The 21,314-nt window shown below is 42.1% G+C and overlaps 1 protein-coding gene across 2 annotated transcripts in view; it reads left to right on the forward strand.

Moving 5' to 3' along the window:
* The first annotated feature begins 6,786 nt into the window (after nucleotides 1-6,786).
* Nucleotides 6,787-21,314, forward strand: part of slmapa (sarcolemma associated protein a) — a 60,000-nt gene continuing 45,472 nt past the window's right edge. For both annotated transcript variants that reach the window (XM_080729176.1, XM_080729177.1), the window contains exons 1-4: nucleotides 6,787-6,918; nucleotides 7,146-8,518; nucleotides 19,250-19,397; nucleotides 19,583-19,655. In XM_080729176.1, the coding sequence (XP_080585302.1) occupies nucleotides 8,321-8,518; nucleotides 19,250-19,397; nucleotides 19,583-19,655 (419 nt within the window). In that variant the 5' untranslated portion in view covers nucleotides 6,787-6,918; nucleotides 7,146-8,320. The remainder of the gene's footprint in view (nucleotides 6,919-7,145; nucleotides 8,519-19,249; nucleotides 19,398-19,582; nucleotides 19,656-21,314) is intronic.

Below are 21,314 nucleotides of genomic sequence, written 5' to 3' on the forward strand. Positions count from 1 at the left end.
ACTGGACCGACGACCCTTTTCTGGAACTTTGAGCCGTTCCTGTCTAAACTTGCGGCGTTGTGTTGGTAGTTCGACGTCCGTGGTTTTGAAGAACAATGTAAGGTAGAATTGGTTATGGACGCTGGTCGAGGTTAGCGGGTTAGCTCACTGCTAGCAGCACAGCACAGCAGCAAGCGAAGCAAGAAGACTCACGTCGCACGCAGTGATGGTACGTAGTTGTGTGCGGCGTGATGGCGTTTTAATGAGTAATGACGCAGCCACGCAGGATTCTCGGCGCGCGCGTGTGTGTGCGCGCGCGCGTGCGTGCGTGCGTGTGCGTGTGTGCGCGCGCGCGCGCGCGCGTGTGTGTGTGTGTGTGTGTGTGTGTGTGTGTGTGTGTGTGTGTGTGTGGAAAGTATGATCTGAATCATTTCCAGATAACTGTAAGGAAATAAGAAAAGAAAGTGGTGTGGTATAGCCTATTGCCTTGGCCTTACCAAATCCACACATCCACCACCACCACCAAAATGTGGCAATATCTTTTAATTGCATAATTATACAGAGCATCACGGTCACAAATAACATTGTGACAAAAGCTTGTGTGAAGTTATGCAGTGCCAGTGATGTAGTTATCAGAAGAATAAACTCTAATAAAATATCTGCATAAGGAAACCATACTTTGACTGTATTCATTGTCATTTCAAAGAACACAGTGAATAAACAAGGTTGCCATGAACCATGAACAGTATACATTATTCAACTTTTATTATTGACTCATTTACGGTTCTTATTTTTAAAAGAGACTAATATGGGAGAACAATGATATATTATTTATAGGACTGCAGTGGTTAGTCCCTTTTGGGCAGAGTGTGACTTTATATGTTTGGTCATTTTATCCTCTAATCAGGCTTTATTTAGATATTTGATATTAATTTTATCAGACATGCCCCCTTCCTATATAAACCCATTTCAAACTCTATTTTAACCATGATAAAGTCAATGAAAAAAATGTACTTTTTTTTCCTGGTGACTTCTGATGCCCTCCTAATACGTGAGCTGTTTTTCAAAGTTAAATATCCCTTTAAGTGGTTTATTGATTTGTATGAGACAGTAGCCTGCCTAGGTACTGTCTCATACAATTTGCAATCTTGAAATTATTTAGCAATCCTACTAATAAAGGAGCAAACTCACGCTCTAACGCTCTAACGCTCATGCTTATCTACGTTTATCTATTCACTCGCTTCAGCAACTGATCCCAAAGTTCACATGGTATTAGCCATTAGCATTATACCAACGGTGACGGAGCCCGAATTTAATTTCTCCCAAATTAAAGCTGTTTATTAGCGTTTTCTACTGTCTGTTGCCAGGGTTACGGTCCGTTCCTCCAGGCCATGGGATCTGTAGCCCCACACACACACACACACATCTCCCTCTCTCACAGTTAGGAATGTGCATTCTCTCTCTCTCTCTCTCTCTCTCTCTCTCTCTCTCTCTCTCTCTCTCTCTCACGCTTTCACCAGGTGCATTTGATGTGTGTCTCATCTTCCAACGGGTATGAAAAAAAAGGACAATTATTTGTATCCATCATAAATATACACTCCTCCATGAGCTGCTCCTTACATTATGATGCTCCCACATATTCTCACGCACGCACCAGTTACAGTAACTTTCCCCACAACCCACACTCTGCACATATTTTGGAGCACATATCGTCGAACGGGTAAGGTCTAGTATAATAGAATATACACATAGCAGAATGGAAGATATTGCACATTAACAGTTAGATTTTATTTTAAAAACATTAAGTTAGGCTATACACATCAAGCTCTTTGTACTCACTACTCAGCAAATGTGAGTGTGTATTTCCTCCCAGCACTTTGTCTAGCATAGTGAGACACAGGCAACGCAGGCAAACATAACAACTGTTATTAACAACTCACGGCATTGCTGCTGTACAGATGGTACTAAGACTCTTCCCATATCAAGCTGGGACCCATTGTGTGTTTTGTAAGCCACTCATCACCACCAAAATATATTTTGACTGCACTAGAAATAGGCAAGAGCAAGACATGCTCGACCCACACAAGCCACAAGCACGGTATGTCCATGGCCTGTTACGAATAGAATACAACTATAGCTTTTGCTTAATTAATAACTTATCTCCTCACATCATTTCACTTGATTTCATGACACTAAAAGGGTAATGCAGCAGTTCTTATTGAGTCAGTGCCCCCTATTTTTCTATGGATGTTATCAGAGCTGATAGGAAAGGAGCTGGAGCAGCTGCCTTATTTAATGATCTATTCCATTATATCAGCCTGGCAAAAGTGCAAGCCAACCCATCGTTTGGATATTATTATTTAAGATATTGGGGTTTTCTGCCTTTACTGGATAGTAGCTGACAGTTGAGAATGACATGCAGGAAACAGGGAGAGAGAGAGACAGGGACAGTGACACGCAGCAAAGGTCAAAGGCTACTATTTTGCCCATCTATTTACAGGACACGGGCCACCCAAATACTTGACTGAATTATTTACAGTATATTATTTACTTGTGACTTTGATGTTCATTTAGATGAAGTAACAATAACCCTTTACCATTTTTGACACTTTTAGACTGTCAGCATGGGAAAAGGCCCAACAATTGGGCACACCTTAGATTTGATTATGACAAAAGATAAGATTGTTAGTTTTTTACAATTGACCTAGCCATATCTGATCCTTTCTGTTTACTCTAATATGTCTATTACTTCGGACATCCAAACTAGATCATCATCTGATCTTCTCATATCACACACCCAATACCACACATTCTGCTTTCATTACATTATACATTTTCACTCCCACACACACACTGACACACATACAGTACACTCTCCTCTCACACACATATTTGCACTCTCACACACACATATTCTCCTCTCAGAATCAGAATAAACTTTATTGTCACATCACAGGTTTACAGACACACACACGCGCGCGCGCGCGCGTGTGCGCGCGCGCACACACACACACACACACACACACACACACACACACACACACACACACACACACACACACACACACACACACACACACTTTATTTGGTTCCACAAATTACATTTCATAAACAGGGAAACAAATATATCAGGGTTAATCAATACTGAGCACTTATGGGTACACATAGCACCGCCTTCTCCACACTACTAAGCTGGCAATAATAGCTGAGACAGAGCAGTACTTAACACTTGTTTGGCTCTTGTCTTTGTCAAGCCAGCAATCTGCAGGCCTCTTGTGGTCCATTAATGTACATGTCCACACACACACACACACACACACACACACACACACACACACACACACACACACACACACACACACACACACACACACACACATACATTACAGCTTAAGAACTCAATGTTAAGTAGGCTAATTATTGAATAATTGATAATAATAATTAATTGAGGCTTAAGTAACGATTAACTGATGAAAACCATGACCTGGAGGCTCCCCTGAGACCACCGGGCCTATCCATGTGAGCCAGTCCAACTTGGGAGACCCCAGTCAGCCTAACACAAAGCAACGCACGCGCACCACATGGATGTTTTGGAGCAGCTACAGAGCGACTCTCCTTGCTACTCCTTCTCTGAGAAGTACTACTACTCACCTGGGCATTGAAGCCACCAAAAAAAACAGATCTACAAACTGTGTGGCCCACTGGCCCTTAACTAATGACATATTAACTTTGATTAGTGACTTCATCATTTAATAATTAACAGCAATTAATTAGTGTTTGAGTTCATCATTATGCCTTAATTACATTACTTTGCCCATTACGACAAAGTGTTACACTACCACTCATTGGGCATTGATTTGTTTGTATAAGGCAAACTTTATACAATAAAAGCTTTCAGGAAAAAAAGGCCAGTGCATATTTCACAGTGACACCTGAAATAATCTTTGTGTGTAGACCTAATAAATAATTCACTGAATAGAGGAGATCATATTCTGGATTATAGCCTACTATTGTTTATTATTAGTAATTATCATGATTTTGAAAAATTCCGGTTGGTTGCTATTATTATGGCATGTGGTGTGGGTGAAGAGGCAGCTGAACGCAGTGGCAGTGCTCCAGTGGTACGCCGGAATTGTCAACCTAGTGAATTCCATGACTCGAGAGGTCACTGTTTTACTGTTGCAATATGTGCGATAACGGCAGAAGCCGGTTTTCCACAGGCCCAACTCCACACCACTCCACACCACAGAACACCTTACATGGCTGGTGTTTGAGGTTAGTCAGTCAGGTCACTGTGAGTGTGAGGGGGTGACTTGTGGTAAAATGAATAGTTCCCCAGTTAGGCAGGTTTTTCTATTCTATTTTCCTCAACATTCATCTAAAGCAGGGGTCTTCAATGTTATACAGTAACAGGCCAATGGCCGTGGCCCCAATAAGCTGAGAGAGATGAAGCAGGGGACCCCAACATTGTATAACATTGTGTTGCAGATTAAACTCATATTCATGGATAGCTTCATAGACTTGTTTGAAAGCGCTATCAATGTTGTGTCAATTTTTGTTGATTTCAGATATTTGCACTTCTATAATTACTGACAAACACTATATCAAAATGTGGAAATGACCTCAAAACTAACCTTACATCCTGTCCTTAAACATAGTTTAACTCCTTGAACACCTTAGTTGAATCCTCTGCCCCCCACTGACCGCCACACATCCTTTCTCTGTAAATATACCTGTGATTCTACTGAGCTTTATGCCACTATGTTTTGTATTGTACAGTAGGCCTATTGTATTATTGTCTCCACCAGCCGAAGGCAGGGGGAGAGTATGTTTTCGCCCCTGTCCATCTGTCCGTCCGTCCGTCCGTGCGTCCGTCCTCCAAGTTTGTTACCAGCTAATCTCCGGCACCGTTGGCCCGGTCGCTGCCAAAATGAGCACACACACTCCCTGGATGCAAATTCAGAACCTCTGCCCCACATTTTTCAAATGGCCATGTTCTAGCGCCACCATGAGGCCAATGTTTGCAAAACACATTTCTGTACACTACTCCTACAGATTTTGTCAAAAAATCACACAAATCAGTACACAGTATCTCTACAGTCATATGATCAAGACAGATCTGTCCCATATTAAATATTCCATCCTGATTGGCTAAGATTGGCCTCCAAACTTTGCAGGATTGATCCGTTTGAACAAAATGCCTCAAATCAAACACAGCGTGCAATTGTAATGAAATTGTGCACGCACATGCACATTCGCAAAAGGCCAAGGAAGAAATTACACTACAAAATGTTCAAATCAGCCTCATGGTGGCGCCATGAAAGGTCTAAGATTGGTGAAGAACACATGCTACCCTTTTTACATTTGCCTTTTATAGCACCACCAGGACGCCTGGCCTGGTGGAGACCTGTGCTCGGAAGAGCACTTCTTCTAGTTATTACTGATTTGCATAAAACAGCCATGCCCATGTTGACAATATACACAGAGCTGTGACTTTGAGACTCGGCAAGTACATCCCATCTTGATCACCGAGACAATGCAGATGATATTGCCCTAACACAGCAGAGAAAGGACGGGATATAGGCCTACTGTTGGCAGTAGAAATGGGGTGCAGGAAAACCTGCCTCAAGATCAATGCATGAAGGTCCGGAGGACTTGGAATGATGTGGATGTGGAGTGTGAGGAAATGGGACATGACCTCAAGAGGTGGCTGTTTGGCTACAGTACAATCAGTGCTGCTGTACGGGCTAAGACATCTCAGCACAGAAAAGGACCTAGGATGGTGTGTATAAGAATGGCTCGAATGGTACTTGATGTCACATGGGAGGACCACATCAGGAACGTGGACCTCTCCCGGGGCCTCCCGCCAAGGTCAGAGAGAGAAGGATGAGGCTGGCTGGGCACTTTGTCAGGCACCCTGGCCTGACCTGATGGCAAGCCATCTGACTGGGGACCCAACCTAACTCAAGGCAAAGCTATGGGGAAAGGGGTGCACTACCAAGTGGACACACTGCGGTGACAGCAAAGCCAGCAACACTGCAGAGCTCTGCACCCTGCTGGAGAGATTGGAGTGGAAGCTAGTCCACAATCTCTGCAGTCCACAGCACTTGTATAGGACCTTTATGGCTTTATCCTAAAGCCTTTATTCATTTTAATTTCCATGTTTTATATCATAACTTGTTTTTTTGCGACCATAGGTCGCATTTAGTATGAAAACCTGCAGATCATGAGTGTGCTTGCGTCACGCCTCAGCCACATACAGTATATGGACATATTGTGTCAGTGTCATGTGGTCTATAACGTCAGACATCTATGATGTCAGACATCAGTCATCTCCATATTTGGGAAATATGGCCACATTTTGTCCAACTTAAACAACCAACCGCGATGCGAGTCACACTTGAAATGAATTCCGTCCTTTTGTGGAGATCCCTGATGTCATCAATATTAAGCCTGGGAATGCCCATATATGGACATATTGTGTCAGTCTGCTCTCTAAAGGGCGAGGTCGCTTCTCGCCCATAGGGCGTCTTATTCTAATGTTGCTTTTCTTTTCTTTTCTCTTCTTTTCTTATTTCTTTATTCTCTTCTCGGTATCATGCTCAAATCCCCGTCATTATACGCTATACATTGCTGTTCATTCATCTGTTTTATTTGTATTGCGCTTATTAAAGTTTACTGTGACATTTTGTACTTGATTGGAATTTGAATTGGCCGAAATAGCAAAACAGCGGCTCAAGTGAAGTCGCGAGTTACAGAATTCGATAGGTCAACAGTGTGCGTGTGACAGCTGGCTGTCTGTGTGTGTTTCAGTATGGCGGACCAGACTTGCGGAGGAGGATAACTTCTTCCAAATTCCTTCCAGCAACAGCAACAGCAGCAGCAGCACCACCACAGTGGACAGGCGACAACTTCAGTATAACTCCCAAACTAACCCGGGTAAAAGATGCTTTTTTACAACCAAGACTTAAAACAACACCACCAACAGCACGGCGTCAAATGAGGCTTTTAATCGTGACATAATTTGTACCAGGCAGGCGGCTGCGTGTAGAAGCCGCAAGCCGAGAAACTCTACTCATTTTCCGCGACTGTTTCTGTCAGTTAGCCGGTCCTTATAGCCCACATACTAAATACTATTGTCTCTTTTTATCGTTTCTCTCGCGCAGGGTTTCAGGAGAGATGGATTACATTCAACCTGTATGATGATTCTGAGCCAACTGGACGAGAAGAATGGTCAAGAAAACAATCTGTGAGGCTCTGCAGGTTGACAAGTTTGCCAGCACTCATTAGCCTAGCATTAGCCTAGCCGACGTCACAGTTAGCCAGTTAGCTTGGCAGAAGAAGGTCCGTTAATCCCAACATATTCAGCCGGGCCAGGTCGTGGTTAGTAGCAAAGCCTCCTGGTGGATATTTAACCGTGAAGAGTCTTAAGTGGCCCAGGCTTCTGTGGCGCTTTATAGTGGTTTAACGAGCATAGCTTGCTAGCTAACGTTATCCAGGTTGTTGTATAGGTGTGTTTTGGGAAGGGAGTGGTGGATAGCAGGCTGAGGTTTGCCTTTTATCAAAGCCAACAAGGTCACTGACAATGTATTATGTTGTGAGATGACAAGTAGATTAACAGGGGACAGATTAGCCAGCGGCGAGAGGGTTATAAATATTGAGGCTGTGTGGCTACTGGCTACTATTAGCTCACTGAAAGCCAGGGCACAGTTATAGTTTGACAGACTGCTCCTGCTGCCTTCTCTGGTGATCCGAGTTGATAATCCCTTAAAAGTATTATTCTACATAATCTTATCGATGTGATTGAGGCAGATCGATTCGTCCTTGTTGCTATCCTCATGGGCTAAAAGGGCTGTATTGCACTGACGGACCCGAATGACTGGAGTTGACTGGCGTTCCCAACATTGGACTGGTTTTGATGGACGTGGGAGGCTGTCAGCGCCCTTCTCTTCAGTCATGGCTGTCTTGACACATGGCACCTTGATCTGTACATAGCCGGCTGTCATATTAACATGTCGTTATGTAGCTCAGATAGACAGCCAGTCAGCAGAATGTCTTTATGTGTTCGTTATACCTGTTAGATTGTGTTTTGATAAGTATTGTTGAGTCCCAAGTTGAAAAGCACTGCAAATGCAGGCTCTGCACAGTTGGAAAATTAAAGATGTACAGTAGTTGGTGCCTAGATAAAATATTCCAGATCTAGCCGACACATACAGGTCGGTTACTGTGGGGTTTTGTATATTTTTGTTTGGATTATTATAAACCCAACCCCGCCACTCTGGATCCGGAAAGCCTGCCTTTCGTCTCTGGTTGGAGCAGCGCGACTCTGAAGCCATCATCCATGCCTTCTGCCCTGGCCGTGTTCGCGTGTCGGCCCAACTCGCACCCATTCCAGGAGAGACATGTCTACCTGGATGAACCGGTCAAGATCGGCCGCTCTGTGGCCCGGTGCCGCCCGGCACAAAACAACGCCACCTTCGACTGCAAGGTGTTGTCACGGAACCACGCCCTCGTCTGGTTTGACCACAAGACTGGCAAGGTGAGGAATGTAGAGTACACACACTGGGTGTTATTGTGATGCTTTGTTTTTGCCAGTGTTGCAGGGGTTGTGAGCAGGGACGTGCAGAGAATGTTAGAGAGGCAGGGGCTAAAATGTCTGAAAGGGCCCTTTGGTGAAAATAGCAGACCTCCAAGCTCATAACGCGACGCGTTGTGAGCTTGGAGGTCGGCTATTTTCAGTACGTGATACCACACTAAACAAGCACAATCAACAGAGTACAATTCTTTCAACACAAGATGCTGCATTCAAGTTCAGGAGAGTTTGTACCAGGCAATTCTCTTGAATGCTGCCTTCAGGTATGGCATGGAAAGGGGGCATTTGCATTTCTTTCACCATAGTAAAAACTGCATTCATGGTCTGGAGAGGGCACTTTTTACAGACGGATAAAAGGGCAGGGGCTCCAGCCCCCTTTGATGTCTGTGTGCACGTGCCTGGTTGTAAGTGATGCAGTGTGACTGACCTAAGAGGGAGACTCAAACTCATTTAACAAGTTTCACTAACAATGTTGGAAATGCCTTCCTAAATGAGAGATGAAGTGTGAGGATGCACAGATGGATAGGACACGAACAAACAGGAAAAGTTGGAAGGGACACTAACAAATGGACAGACTGGCAGACATTCACTGTTGAGGCCTTGTGTGTGATGTGCTGTGTGTAATACATCCCCTCTTTAACCCCTCCTCTCTAACGTCTAAAGCAGCTCCCACAGAGACGATGACATCATCTCACCCCTGTCCATTCCCAAACACACGCATGTACAGACAGACTGTTATTTTTTTTTATTTTTTTTATCCATGTCGGTTACCAGATCGCAATCGATAAAATCTCAGTGACCTGTTTCTATGAGTGCATCTTGGTGTGTGCGTGTGTGAGTGTATGTGTGGAACAGGTCAAACAGGAGGGACCAGAGAGGGATTGCCTCCTTCTCACGCATGCACTTTCTCTCTCTATGAAATGCCTACCTTCTGTATGTGTGTCTTGCAAGTACAATATCTTTGGCTTTTGTCTTGTATCTGCATTGGGCAATTTGTGTGTGTGTGTGTGTGTGTGTGTGTGTGTGTGTGTGTGTGTGTGTGTGTGTGTGTGTGTGTGTGTGTGTGTGTGTGTGTGGTTTCTTGAAGTGCTCATGAAGTATCATCCTTTCCCGTCCTGGAGGATACAAATCAAATTTTAAACTTTATAAAGCACATTTGCAACAATCAAAATTGACCAAAGTGCCGTACAACAAAACACAAAACCATCAACAACAATAATGTACGTAAGTGCAACGAGACAAAGTTACACATCAAGTACAACAAACATCAGATACAACAGGTGAACAAACTCACTCACCCACTCACTCTCACTCAATACATTCCTTCCACTGGCGGAAGACTATGGTTGTACTGGACAGCTCCCAGTAACAAACAATAGAAGACTGGTGGTACTGTGTATAGCGTCCAGTAACCACCGGTAGAAGACTGTTTGTGTACTGGTTTTTGGACAGTTCCCATTGACCCAACAGTAGAAGACTGTGTTTATACTTGATCGCTCCCATTAACCAACAATAGAATACTGTGTTTGTACTGGACAGTTCCCATTGACCAACAGTAGAAGACTGTGGTTGTACTGGACAGCACCCATTGACAAACAGTAGAAGACAGTGGTTGTACTGGACAGCACCTTGTGACCAACACTAGAAGATGGATCATTTAAGTAGCTGAATCACAGATGGTGGTTAATCTATCTCAGGGGCTTCTGAACTGTGTGTGTGTGTGTGTGTGTGTGTGCGTGTGCGTGTGCGTGTGGTCCCAGCTCTATGCTTCTTTCTAATCTCATTCCTCTCCCCAGGTTGTCATGTAGCAACTAAGGCAATCAACCAGTCAGTCTGTCAGCCAGTCAGTTAATCAGTCAACCAGTTAGCATTTTGTAGGTTTAAACATTGTGAAGGAAGTAGTTGTAACAGAATGTCTCAAACCAGTGTTAGGTAAGACACACTTGTGTAACATGCACGCTCGCGTGCACGCACACACACACACGCGTGAGCACGCATGTACATGCATATCTGTGTGTGTTTTGCTGAGGTACATGCTACAGTAGCTGCAGGTCTAAGCCTGTATGCTTCTCTGTGCGTGCAATGCATGCATGCGTGTGTGTATTATGCAGTGTAGTGATGGCGACTGCAGTCTGATCTAGGTATCTGTCCTTATCTTTGTATGTATGTGACTTGTGAATCTACTAGTGGTGGAGCGGTTTTACGGTTTAAAACCGAACCATACGGTTCGCCCCGGAACGTTTCAATATGCCTTTATGGACCGTGCTTTTTTTTGCTAAAAAATTAATAAATAATGATTGACCCAAGTAAATCGCCAAAAACAGACGATCCACAAGCATCATCACACATTCATTTCGGAGCCTGTAGATGGTCTATATTCGGCGGGCGGCATGCATCGGATTAATAAATGAGCATAATGATTAGTCTATTGATGCCGTTGTGGTTTCCACGCTTCGTAGCAGGAGCTCATTAAAAGTTATTTCCGTCAGACAAGTCACAACAAAACACTCAATGACTGACAGGAACTCTTCGTGAATCATTATAAACATAACATCCTTAAATCCTTCTGCAGAGATTAAATGTCTTAAATGTTTAATTGCGGTAAACTAAACCTTGGTTTTGTCTTTGCGACACAGTCTCCCTCCTCCCGTTCCCTGTACACGTGAAATGCATAGTGACATAAGGTGCACTTTTTTGCCTTGAGCATAATACCGAAAGGAAGGAAATAAGTAAAGTCAGTGATATAAGGTAATAATAATGAAATGCAGAAATACTGGAATGTGTCTCAATAGATAGATTTTTTTGATTGATAAAACTTAAAATAGTACAGAACATTTTGGAAATATATATCTAACTATTTATTTACAGAATGTCTGTCTGTCTGTCTGTCTGTCTGTCTGTCTGTCCGTCCGCCTTCTGTCCGCATGCTGACATAACTGATACTAAACAGTGTCCCCGCCATGGTAACAGCTGCATGCTGAAACAATGCCCGACATCACTGACTGACATTGCTGACTGACATCATGGGACACCATATATGGGCAATGGGAATACTTGGGTGAAACAGTCTGCAAGCTGACATCACTGATATTAAACAGTGTCGCCACCATGGTAACAGCCACATGCTGAAACCATGCCCAAATAATGTCTGTCTGACATGATGAAACAAGTGACCAAATTTGGAGATGACTGACATCACTGACTGACATCACTACAGTGCCCAAATTTGGAGATATGCCCATATATATGGGCATAAAAGGGAGCCAGACAGACAGAGATAAGCGATCTCCGTATAATATATATGGGCATGAATGGGACACAGACCGACAAACGGATACAACGGGTATTGCATAACTGGACGTCAATGGTTTTTCTTACTTCTGAAGACTCCTCAGGGACATTCAAGCCCTCATTTACTGTGCACTCATATACTGTGCACACCCCCGGGCACGGGATGTAACTACAGTAGTACACACACACACACACACACACACACACACACACACACACACACACACACACACACACACACACACACACACACACACACACACTGTATATACAGAGTGTGTGTATATACAGTAAGTATGTTCATGCAGATTGAAAAGCATCAGCATTTTAGACATAATTTTGTAACCCTAATATACATTGTATATATATATTTATATGCAAGTTGGTGTGTTACTCAAACACCCAGGCAGGGACACCTGTACTGCATGCACACATGTGCCTTTACCGAGTGAGTCAGGCTGCAGGTGGAGCAGAGAGAGAACACTGCTGTTGTGAGCATTATGTGTTCTAGTTAAGTAGTTATGTCTAGGACTGTGTCGATAATTCTACAGTGCAGCCTATGTGATTTAGTGTGCTTGTGATTTGGGGTGTGTGATTCAAAGTGCAAGCGATTTAGTCTGTGTAATGTGTATGGGATTTAGTTTGCTTTTAGATGGGGGCGTAATTTAGTGTGTGTGTTTGCGCGTGTGCTGTGGTACGTGGAATGTGTTGGTGACGCAGTGTTTGATTAAGGTGTGTCTACAGGCTCCATATTTATCAAGCATCAGAATCACTCCTAGGCTAGATGACGTCTTTTTATTGGCCTGGCCAACCCGGACGTTAGCTCCTCCATGTGTTCCCATTAAACGTTCCGATTAAAATTTTGTGTTGGATTTTGGATATAAGCAAATAAGCTCTATAGAAAACAAAGGTCCACATCTTTTGCTCAACAAGATTTTCTTATTTTTCAGCATAAATAGAATACTCTACGGTAAAAAAAAAATAAAGCTTAAACTTTTCTTTTTTTTATGTGGACTGACTGAACAGGTAAATGTCATTATGAGACATGCTGCCAAGTTAAATAATCTACAAAAGCAACCCTTGCTGATGATGTCATGTTTACTTAGATGACAATAAATCCAACTCGTATTGCATTAGTAATAAGCATTTATGACAATGAATGTGATTAACATTGTTTGATTACAAATGGAGCCTTGCCCCGGGATTTGTTGGGAATCAACGTGTAATGTAGGGCTGCACTGTGGATCATTGTTCTAATCTATACATGATGACTCGAGGTTGAGTGTAGTTTACTTTGTTGTACAACACATGGCAGGTGTGGATGCTATAGTTCTACACATCAAACATAATTATTTTTAACTATGCTAAAGGGACTAGAAGGGAATTACTCTGAGCTGACCCAACAGAAAAAAAAGAAGAAGAAAAACACTTGCCAAAAAGTTGTTTATTTCCACAATTTATAAATAATTATATTTGATAAATATGCATGGAAGACTACAAGTCAATATTGGCCTGTCACCCATGATATTAAACCTTAAAATAATTCTAATAAAAAAGCTTCAGAATCAGTTTTATTTGTCGCAACAGTTTTTTTTTAGGTTTAAAGCGGTGGGTGAAATTATTTTATTTTTGTGCACACTCCATGGTTTTGTAGTATTCCGTGAGAAGAAAGAGGACAGAGTTGGGTTGGGAGAGAAGGGACACAAAGGGATAGAAAACAGGTTAAATGGAACAAATAAATAAAGCTTCATTAGACCATGGGTAATGTAGTTTATATCCCACAACTTGTGTGTTGATGCTGTACTATCGCTTTCAATTCACATATGGACCGGAAAATAAATGAATTAACGGAGGGATTTGAAAGACCAACACAATTGTGATTTATGACCTGAAATTAGAAATTATTGGCAGTGACGGCCCCAAATGACAACCGTTGGATTTTCCCTTTCCCACGTTTTAAGTAGAACTATGGTTATGCGGAAAGGGAAGGGGTTTATTTTGTGGATAGAAATAATTCATTACACACTCCAAATTAAATTATATATATTTAACCAGTAAGACTCCCTAATTGGGAGATAAGTGACCGTCAGGTCGGCAACCTCATGGTGGAGCTAGAAGAGGGCCATGTAAGAAACGAGGGGTGGAGGTTTTGGTTTGCCAGCCAAGGGGGATTGTGCAAAGTTTGGCATGGATAGGGGCAACAGTGCCGGAGATAAGAGTAACGTGACGTGACGTTACGGACAGACTGACAGACTGACTGACTGACTGACTGACTGAGGGACAGCCGGTGGAGCTTTTCATAGTAACTTGCGACCTGATGGTCGCAACAAGCTCATTGTTTCCATGCAACCTTTTCTACATCATCCACATCTAAGCCTTTTTCAGCAGCAATGATAAATTACCTGTTCTGGCTGCTGGGGGCACTGTTGTGGGAACTTTCAATGACAATCATTTTTTTGGAAGCTTTACCCACACTGTGGGTGGGAACACCTTTACCCAAACATGGCCAAGCTTTCCCCACAATGTGCCTGACCCTGTGTGAGTGTGATTCCTGCTACTTCCGCTTTGCCGTGATCTTTCTTAGTTTCATCATTAAACAAACTGCTGCCTTCTGTGGAAAAACATTATCTTTTATTCCTACCCTGTTTTATCATCGTAGGTGTTTTCTTTTTAATGATCACATTTACTTTTCATTCAATGCTTTTTCACTACAAATGTCACCTGGCTTTGTCCCACCATTGTATGCTGAATTCATTTGGAGAGAGAGAATGAGAGAGGGGAATAGAGAGAAAGACAGACTGTTGCAAGGTGATTAGACAGTTTGTAAGGTTTATACTGGCTGAGGAAATGAAGAAAGAATTTCTACACACACACACACACACACACACACACACACACACACACACACACACACACACACACACACACACACAAATACCATGCGCACGTGCACACCAAAAAAGGAGGACTGACCTTTGTAGAAAACAGGTTTATGATGTTCACTTCCTTAGCTCAACAAGATTTTCATATTTTCTTAATAAATTGAATACCCTATGGTTAAAAAAAAAGGTTAAACCGCCTTTATTTTATGTGGACTGACTGAACCAGTAAATGTCATTATGAGACATGCTGGCAAGTTAAAAAGTCTACAAAAGCAACTCTTGCTGAGCTGATGACGTCATGTTTACTTACTGTAGATGACGATAAATACAACTTATTGTTTTGCATTAGTAATATGCGATATGACAATGTGATTAACATTGTATGTGTACAAATGGAACCTTGCCCCCCGGGCTTTGTACTGTGGATCATGGTCCTATATGTGACTAGAGGTTGTGTGTAGTTTGTAGTACCAGGTGTGGATGCCATAGTTCTGCACACCAAACACAAAAACATTTAAAATTACGCCAAAAGAACTATCAGAAGAATAAGCACAGATTGACTGGCTGATTACGGTTGTTGTTTGTCGTTCACTCTGTCCGGCAGCCCCCAGGCAGTGGACGTTTCTCTGCTGACTGTATTACATTGCTGGGACTTAATTAAACACACACTATCGCTGCTAATTATTCTATAGCGATTCTCTTGTTTGATCGCTGTTTACTTTTACTTTATAGTAGATAAACGGCTAACCCATAGAGAGATACTGTATACAGTCCATAATATCCTTTCCAGCCCATTCCTGCTGTCCCTTCCGGCTTTCAATAGTATCAAATTCCATCACTGCCATACTATGGAACATACATACAGTAGTACATACTATTTTAAGCCTGGCTTTATCTAGTTACAATTCAGACGGTGACTTATACCCATTTACTGTTCCAGTTCATTTTCCCGTAGCTTTGTTTTGATTGGCTCAGCAGCACATTTGAACTGGAAAAACTTGGTGAAATTAACTGGAACAGGAAACCGGTGTGCCACCTTCTGAAAACCTGTAGTTAGAAATGTATGGATTGATAGTGTGGTTTCCTACAGGGCAACCAGACAATAGTTCTTGTTCGTCTTTGTTATTATTTAATCTAGAGTAACCCCAAAACCCCTGTCTGTTAGAGTTCAATGGACTCTGGCAACCACCCTTGCAATTTCTCAGAATTGCACCTTAGTTATTGCGACCGAAGGTCGCATATACTCTGAAGAATCGTGTCGCTTGAGTGTCCGAAGCCTCGTGACCGTCCTTCCGAAGCCTCTGTGATGTCAGTGTGATGTCAGCGAGTTGTGACATCACTTCCTGTACAGGGCAGCTACACGAAATGTGGATAACACTATATATGGAGATAGTCCAGTCCATCATGTCATATGGGACTACCGTCATAGAAAGTAGCCATTGTTAGGCCGGAGTCAATGGCTGTCTGTCTGACTGCCAAGTCTGCCATTGACTTGCAGCGCATGAACGCCGCACTGGAGCGTGAAAACCAACAGGCCTGATGGAAAATGATACATGGCCGCAGGCTTTGTGACGTCCCACATCTTATGTGCTGGGCATACTACTAACCGACGCCAAGGACCTCCAGAGGCCATACAAAGAGTATCTAACCCGAGGCGACTTACTAAGTAGCATACATTTACAACATACCTTCTCCAAAAACATCAATATTGAACTCTATATGGATACATACATGTATTTTTATTAATAAAGGATAAAATAAAATAAAAATGCCATAGATGGGCATTCCCAAAAGCAAAATCCCTTTATGCCCATATATGGGGATTTCTGATGTCATCAATCTCTGACCCTAACTAGCTCAAAAGCCTGCTTTACTCTGATTTACACCCTACCTTTCCAGATGATGACCTATTGGGTACACACTTATGTCCAAATATAGAAATCCCAAGGCATCAAACCTAAGCTTGGCTTTACTAATTAACATATGTTTCATGCCCATATATGGAGATCCCTGTCCCAATGTTATCAATATTAAGGACATATCTGGAAATGCCCATATTTGGTAATGTCCACATATGGGCATGTTTTGACATAACATAGTCAGGGAACTCCATGTATGGGCATAACATTGATTCTGTGAGTGTGCCATGATTCTGTGAGTGTGCTGAGCTCCTAGGGTTGATACCCTCACAAAAACATGAACAAACTCCCCCCAGAATGACAACAACTAGAATCGTCAGAGAAACGCTGTGGTTGGCCAGATTGTCAAGAATTGGCGCGACCTCGCCCTTTAGGGCGAGGTTGCATGTCACCCTGAGGTCGCATTCCACCCTTGGGTGTCTTACTAGTAATAGTTATACTTATAACCATGAGTGAGCCCATATCAAAAGAACATATTATTTTAGGGCCAGTGATTTTACTTATTCTTTGTTGATGGCAGGGCCAATACATGTGGAAAGTCACTGAGGCCAGACATCCATTACAAAATGCTGTTCATTGTCAACCTCCCTAGTCTATGTTTAAGTTAGTGGACTTGATTGACACTGATACTTAGCCTGGAACCAGACGAATCTGCCAGTGAAAAAAAAAAAAAAAAGGTGTGATATAGTCTGGCCACGTGAGGCTAACTGACAGCCACATGACTGTTACCCCAGTGCATCACAGGAGATTTGAAAGGTTAATTCAGTCCCTCCCTTCGAGAGAGATACATAATAAGTGTGCACACATGCTGTGCACACACACATACATAGCATTTATTTTAAATGTTTGCTGTGTTTTTGTGTCTGTTTCCTTGAGTGCTTGTACGCACACATGTGGTATTTGAGCGTGTTCAATTCATATACAGTCATATGTTGCATGTGTGCACACAAGTTCATTTGCGTGCACGACTGCACGTTGCTGTGTGAAAGGCTCTATAGTTAGTCCCTGCCTCTGAGTTACCATGGGGACAGGAGGGAACCGTTGATGTGTGTGTGTGTGTGTGTGTTGTGTGTGTGTGTGTGTGTGTGTGTATGTATGTGTTTTAACTCTGTGTGTGTGTGGATGAGACAGAGTTGAGAGAGATGTGAGATGAGGGAGATCAGGGGAGATGATATGAGGGGAGAGAGATGAGGTGAGGCAGTGGTTCTCAACCTTTTCAGGCCATGACCTCCAAAATAATCACATTTTAACTGGGGACCCCCCACCCTGACGAGCACTAAGAGTTGAGGCGTTACATTTTGTAGAACACGGTTCTATTGTGAAAATAGCAGATCTACATGCTCACAACGCCTCGCGTTTTGCGAGGCGTTGTGAGCATGTAGATCTGCTATTTTCACAATTTCTGCCTCTTAATATTTTACAGTGTGGCCAATGTTTAATTTGTCATTTTAGATGTATTAAAAAGTCCTTAAATTGTCACTTTAGAAATGTGCATATACCTTATACCCTCTAAAACGTTATGTTGGTTTGTTTACCGTAAAATAATGTTGCACGTTAAGTTAATCATCTGGGGACCCCCCAAAATAATTTTGGGGGGGGGGGTCCCGACCCACATGTTGAGAACCAACGAGGTGAGGTATGAGATGGGGGAGGGATGTGATGAGGGCAGAGAAGATAGGAGAGCTGGGATGAAGGGAGAGATTATGAGAGAGTTGAGAGGAGGTTAGAGAATGATGAGGGGAGAGATTGTATTGTATGTAGTTGTTTTATTATTTTGAATTGAGACAAAATCCCCATTGTAAAATGTGCTGTTCAGATCTAAGATTCACAACGAGACAAAATGTAACGTGTCAAAGCAACAAGCACAAATGTAGTTGTTTTCATTCCGCATCAGGCACTTGCACACATAGACATCAAAGGGGGCTTGAGCCCCTGCCCTTTTATCCGTCTGTAAAAAGTGCCCTCTCCAGACCATGAATGCAGTTTTTACTATGGTTAAAGAAATGCAAATGTCCTCTTTCCCTGCTATATTTGAAGGCAGCATTCTAGAGAATTGCCTTGTTCAAACTCTCCTGAACTTGAATGCAGCATCTTATGTTGAAATAATTGCCCTCTGTGTAGAAACCCATGCCCTTACGCTTACATAACCCTAACCCTCCAGTATTAACTTGATTATGGTTAGTTTAGTGTGGTATCAAGCACCGAAAATAGCCGACCTCCAAGCTCACAACGTGTCTCGGCGCGATGCGTTGTGAGCTTGGAGGTCTGCTATTTTCAACATTTTCACCAAAAGGCCCTTTTAGAAAGTTCAGCCCCTGCCTCTCTAATATTCTCTGCACGTCCCTGTACAGCATTGAGAATCTGTGAACACTGAAGCCAATTTGCGATGTTCTGTGGCGATCTCTAGTTTACAATGCTGCAATTTTATTGTACTACTGAAATGCTTTCATCTTGTTGTGAGTCTTTGATTTGAAATGCTCATATCTTATTTTATCAGAACTGGGTTCAGCTATGTTCTATCTATGCTGATTGTTCTCTGACATTCTTTCTGATGTGTTTCTGTCTGTGTTGTGTCTGTTCTGTAGTTCTACCTGCAGGACACAAAGAGCAGCAATGGAACGTTTATCAACAGCCAGCGGTTGAGTCGCGGTTCGGAGGAGAGCCCGCCGTGCGAGGTTCTCTCTGGTGACATCATCCAGTTTGGAGTTGATGTCACGGAGAACACACGCAAAGGTCAGACATCAAAACATACTGAAAAAAACATACTTCTCTGACATACAACATGCTGATACCACAGCACACTAACACACACATGCTATCAAGAAGCGATAAACTGAGATAATAATAATACACAGATCAGTAGCTTTAGATTGCTGACACTAATAATAATGATAATCATAATGTTGTCTTCCATCCAGTTACTCATGGCTGTATCGTGTCGACTATCAAACTCTTTCTACCAGATGGAATGGAGGCACGCAGACGAGCTGAGTAAGTACTGCAATCTCATATGGGCCAATTCTAATTAGTTAATTATTCCCATTGTCTTATGCTGAAAAGATGAATCCTTGCTAGCAGTACGTGAAACGAATTGGTGAAAACTCTCAAAAGAAGCATTTTAACTATTCCCTCAGGCACCAAGTTTGTGACTAACAAGTCAAGACTCCTGTTGTGAATGGGGAGAGACATCTGTGTCTAAAGCAGTGTTTCTCAAACCTTTTTAGCTTGAGTACCCCCTTTCCCTGATGTTTGAATCCAAGTACCCCCTTTACCTGACACCATCATTTTCATAGTGGTATATGATGCTATGATAACCCCCCTTTTCAAGAATATATCATCACAAAAAATGATAAAGGGAGTGAGAGTTTCAAACGGTGCCTCCTGAACAAATTTATTTTCACATTTCAGTCCAGTTTTCATGTCAATATTACATTCAAACAACATTCAAAACACATCCCAGTTGCCTGGTACCATGTCATTTGGTTATGTTTGCAACTGTCAAGCTCACAAGAAGTTTCTCTTAAGTGTCATCAGTAAACATAACAATATGTTTTTTTTCTCCTTCTAATTCAGTTGTAGTTAATTATTTAACTATGAATAATATTATCATGATTACATTTTTTTCTTTTTGGATCATTTTCTCCAGTACCCCCTGCTGTACTAACACATGCCCCTAGGGGTACGCGTACCCCCATTTAAAAGAAACACTGATCTAAAGTTCTGACACATTACATTTCATACGAGCTGTTAAATTGTAAGCAACAATGGAATTTTAAAATATGTCCCAAAGGACACAGTTTAATTGGTGTCATGTGTTAAGCTTTCTTTCTCGTTCTAGTAGCCGTTTGAATACTTAATTAACAGTTTGCAAAAGGTACAAAGGTACAATAATTCTAAAAGGACAACACAAAAAGGACCATTGTGGTCCTATGTTTTGAATGAGTTGGCTGTCTGACAACTCTTTTTGGGGTGACCTGAAAAATGACCATAGCAGCATGTTTCACGGTCTATGATTGATAGATTTTATTCAAGATATACAGCCAAAGGTGTGTGCATCAATTGTTCAGTTGGATAGCATCTTACGCGGTTGGTACCATCATCTTTAGTATTTCAAATGTTATCTATTCTGAAGAAGGCCCTTGACTGAAACGATGCATTAAAAATATATCTATCTTTATCAAGCAAGTGACGACAGTGTGCTTTTTTCTTTTTATTTTCTTTTAATTTTATATGTACATGCACCTGTCACTAAGATTTTATCCAAGCATGCAGAAGACTTTACATAAAAGTGCCCAATCTCCTCTAATTTGGGGAGACGGCATGAGTTGGTTTGTTAACATTTTTTAGAATTTTCATTGCTGTTGAATGTATTGGTGATATAGATTCTTATTGTTTAGTACTGAGGATACAAGTAAGAAATAAGAGTTTACTTCTTTCAAGTAAAAACATACTCTTTGAGAGCAGCAAATCAGTGTACGGACTCTTATTTATTATTTGTATACTATTTATTAGTCCAGCACCCAGCCTACATGGCCTTTGGCTGTTTTTCAGCCTCTATATTAACTAATAGTACTGAAAATAGAACATTCTCAGTGGGTCACTAGTAGTGTTGACATGTTAAGCTCAGTTTAGGGATGGCCAATTAATCGG

This window comes from Nannobrachium achirus, assembly GCF_963921795.1.
Source record: "Nannobrachium achirus genome assembly, chromosome: 6".
NCBI classification, from domain to species: domain Eukaryota; kingdom Metazoa; phylum Chordata; class Actinopteri; order Myctophiformes; family Myctophidae; genus Nannobrachium; species Nannobrachium achirus.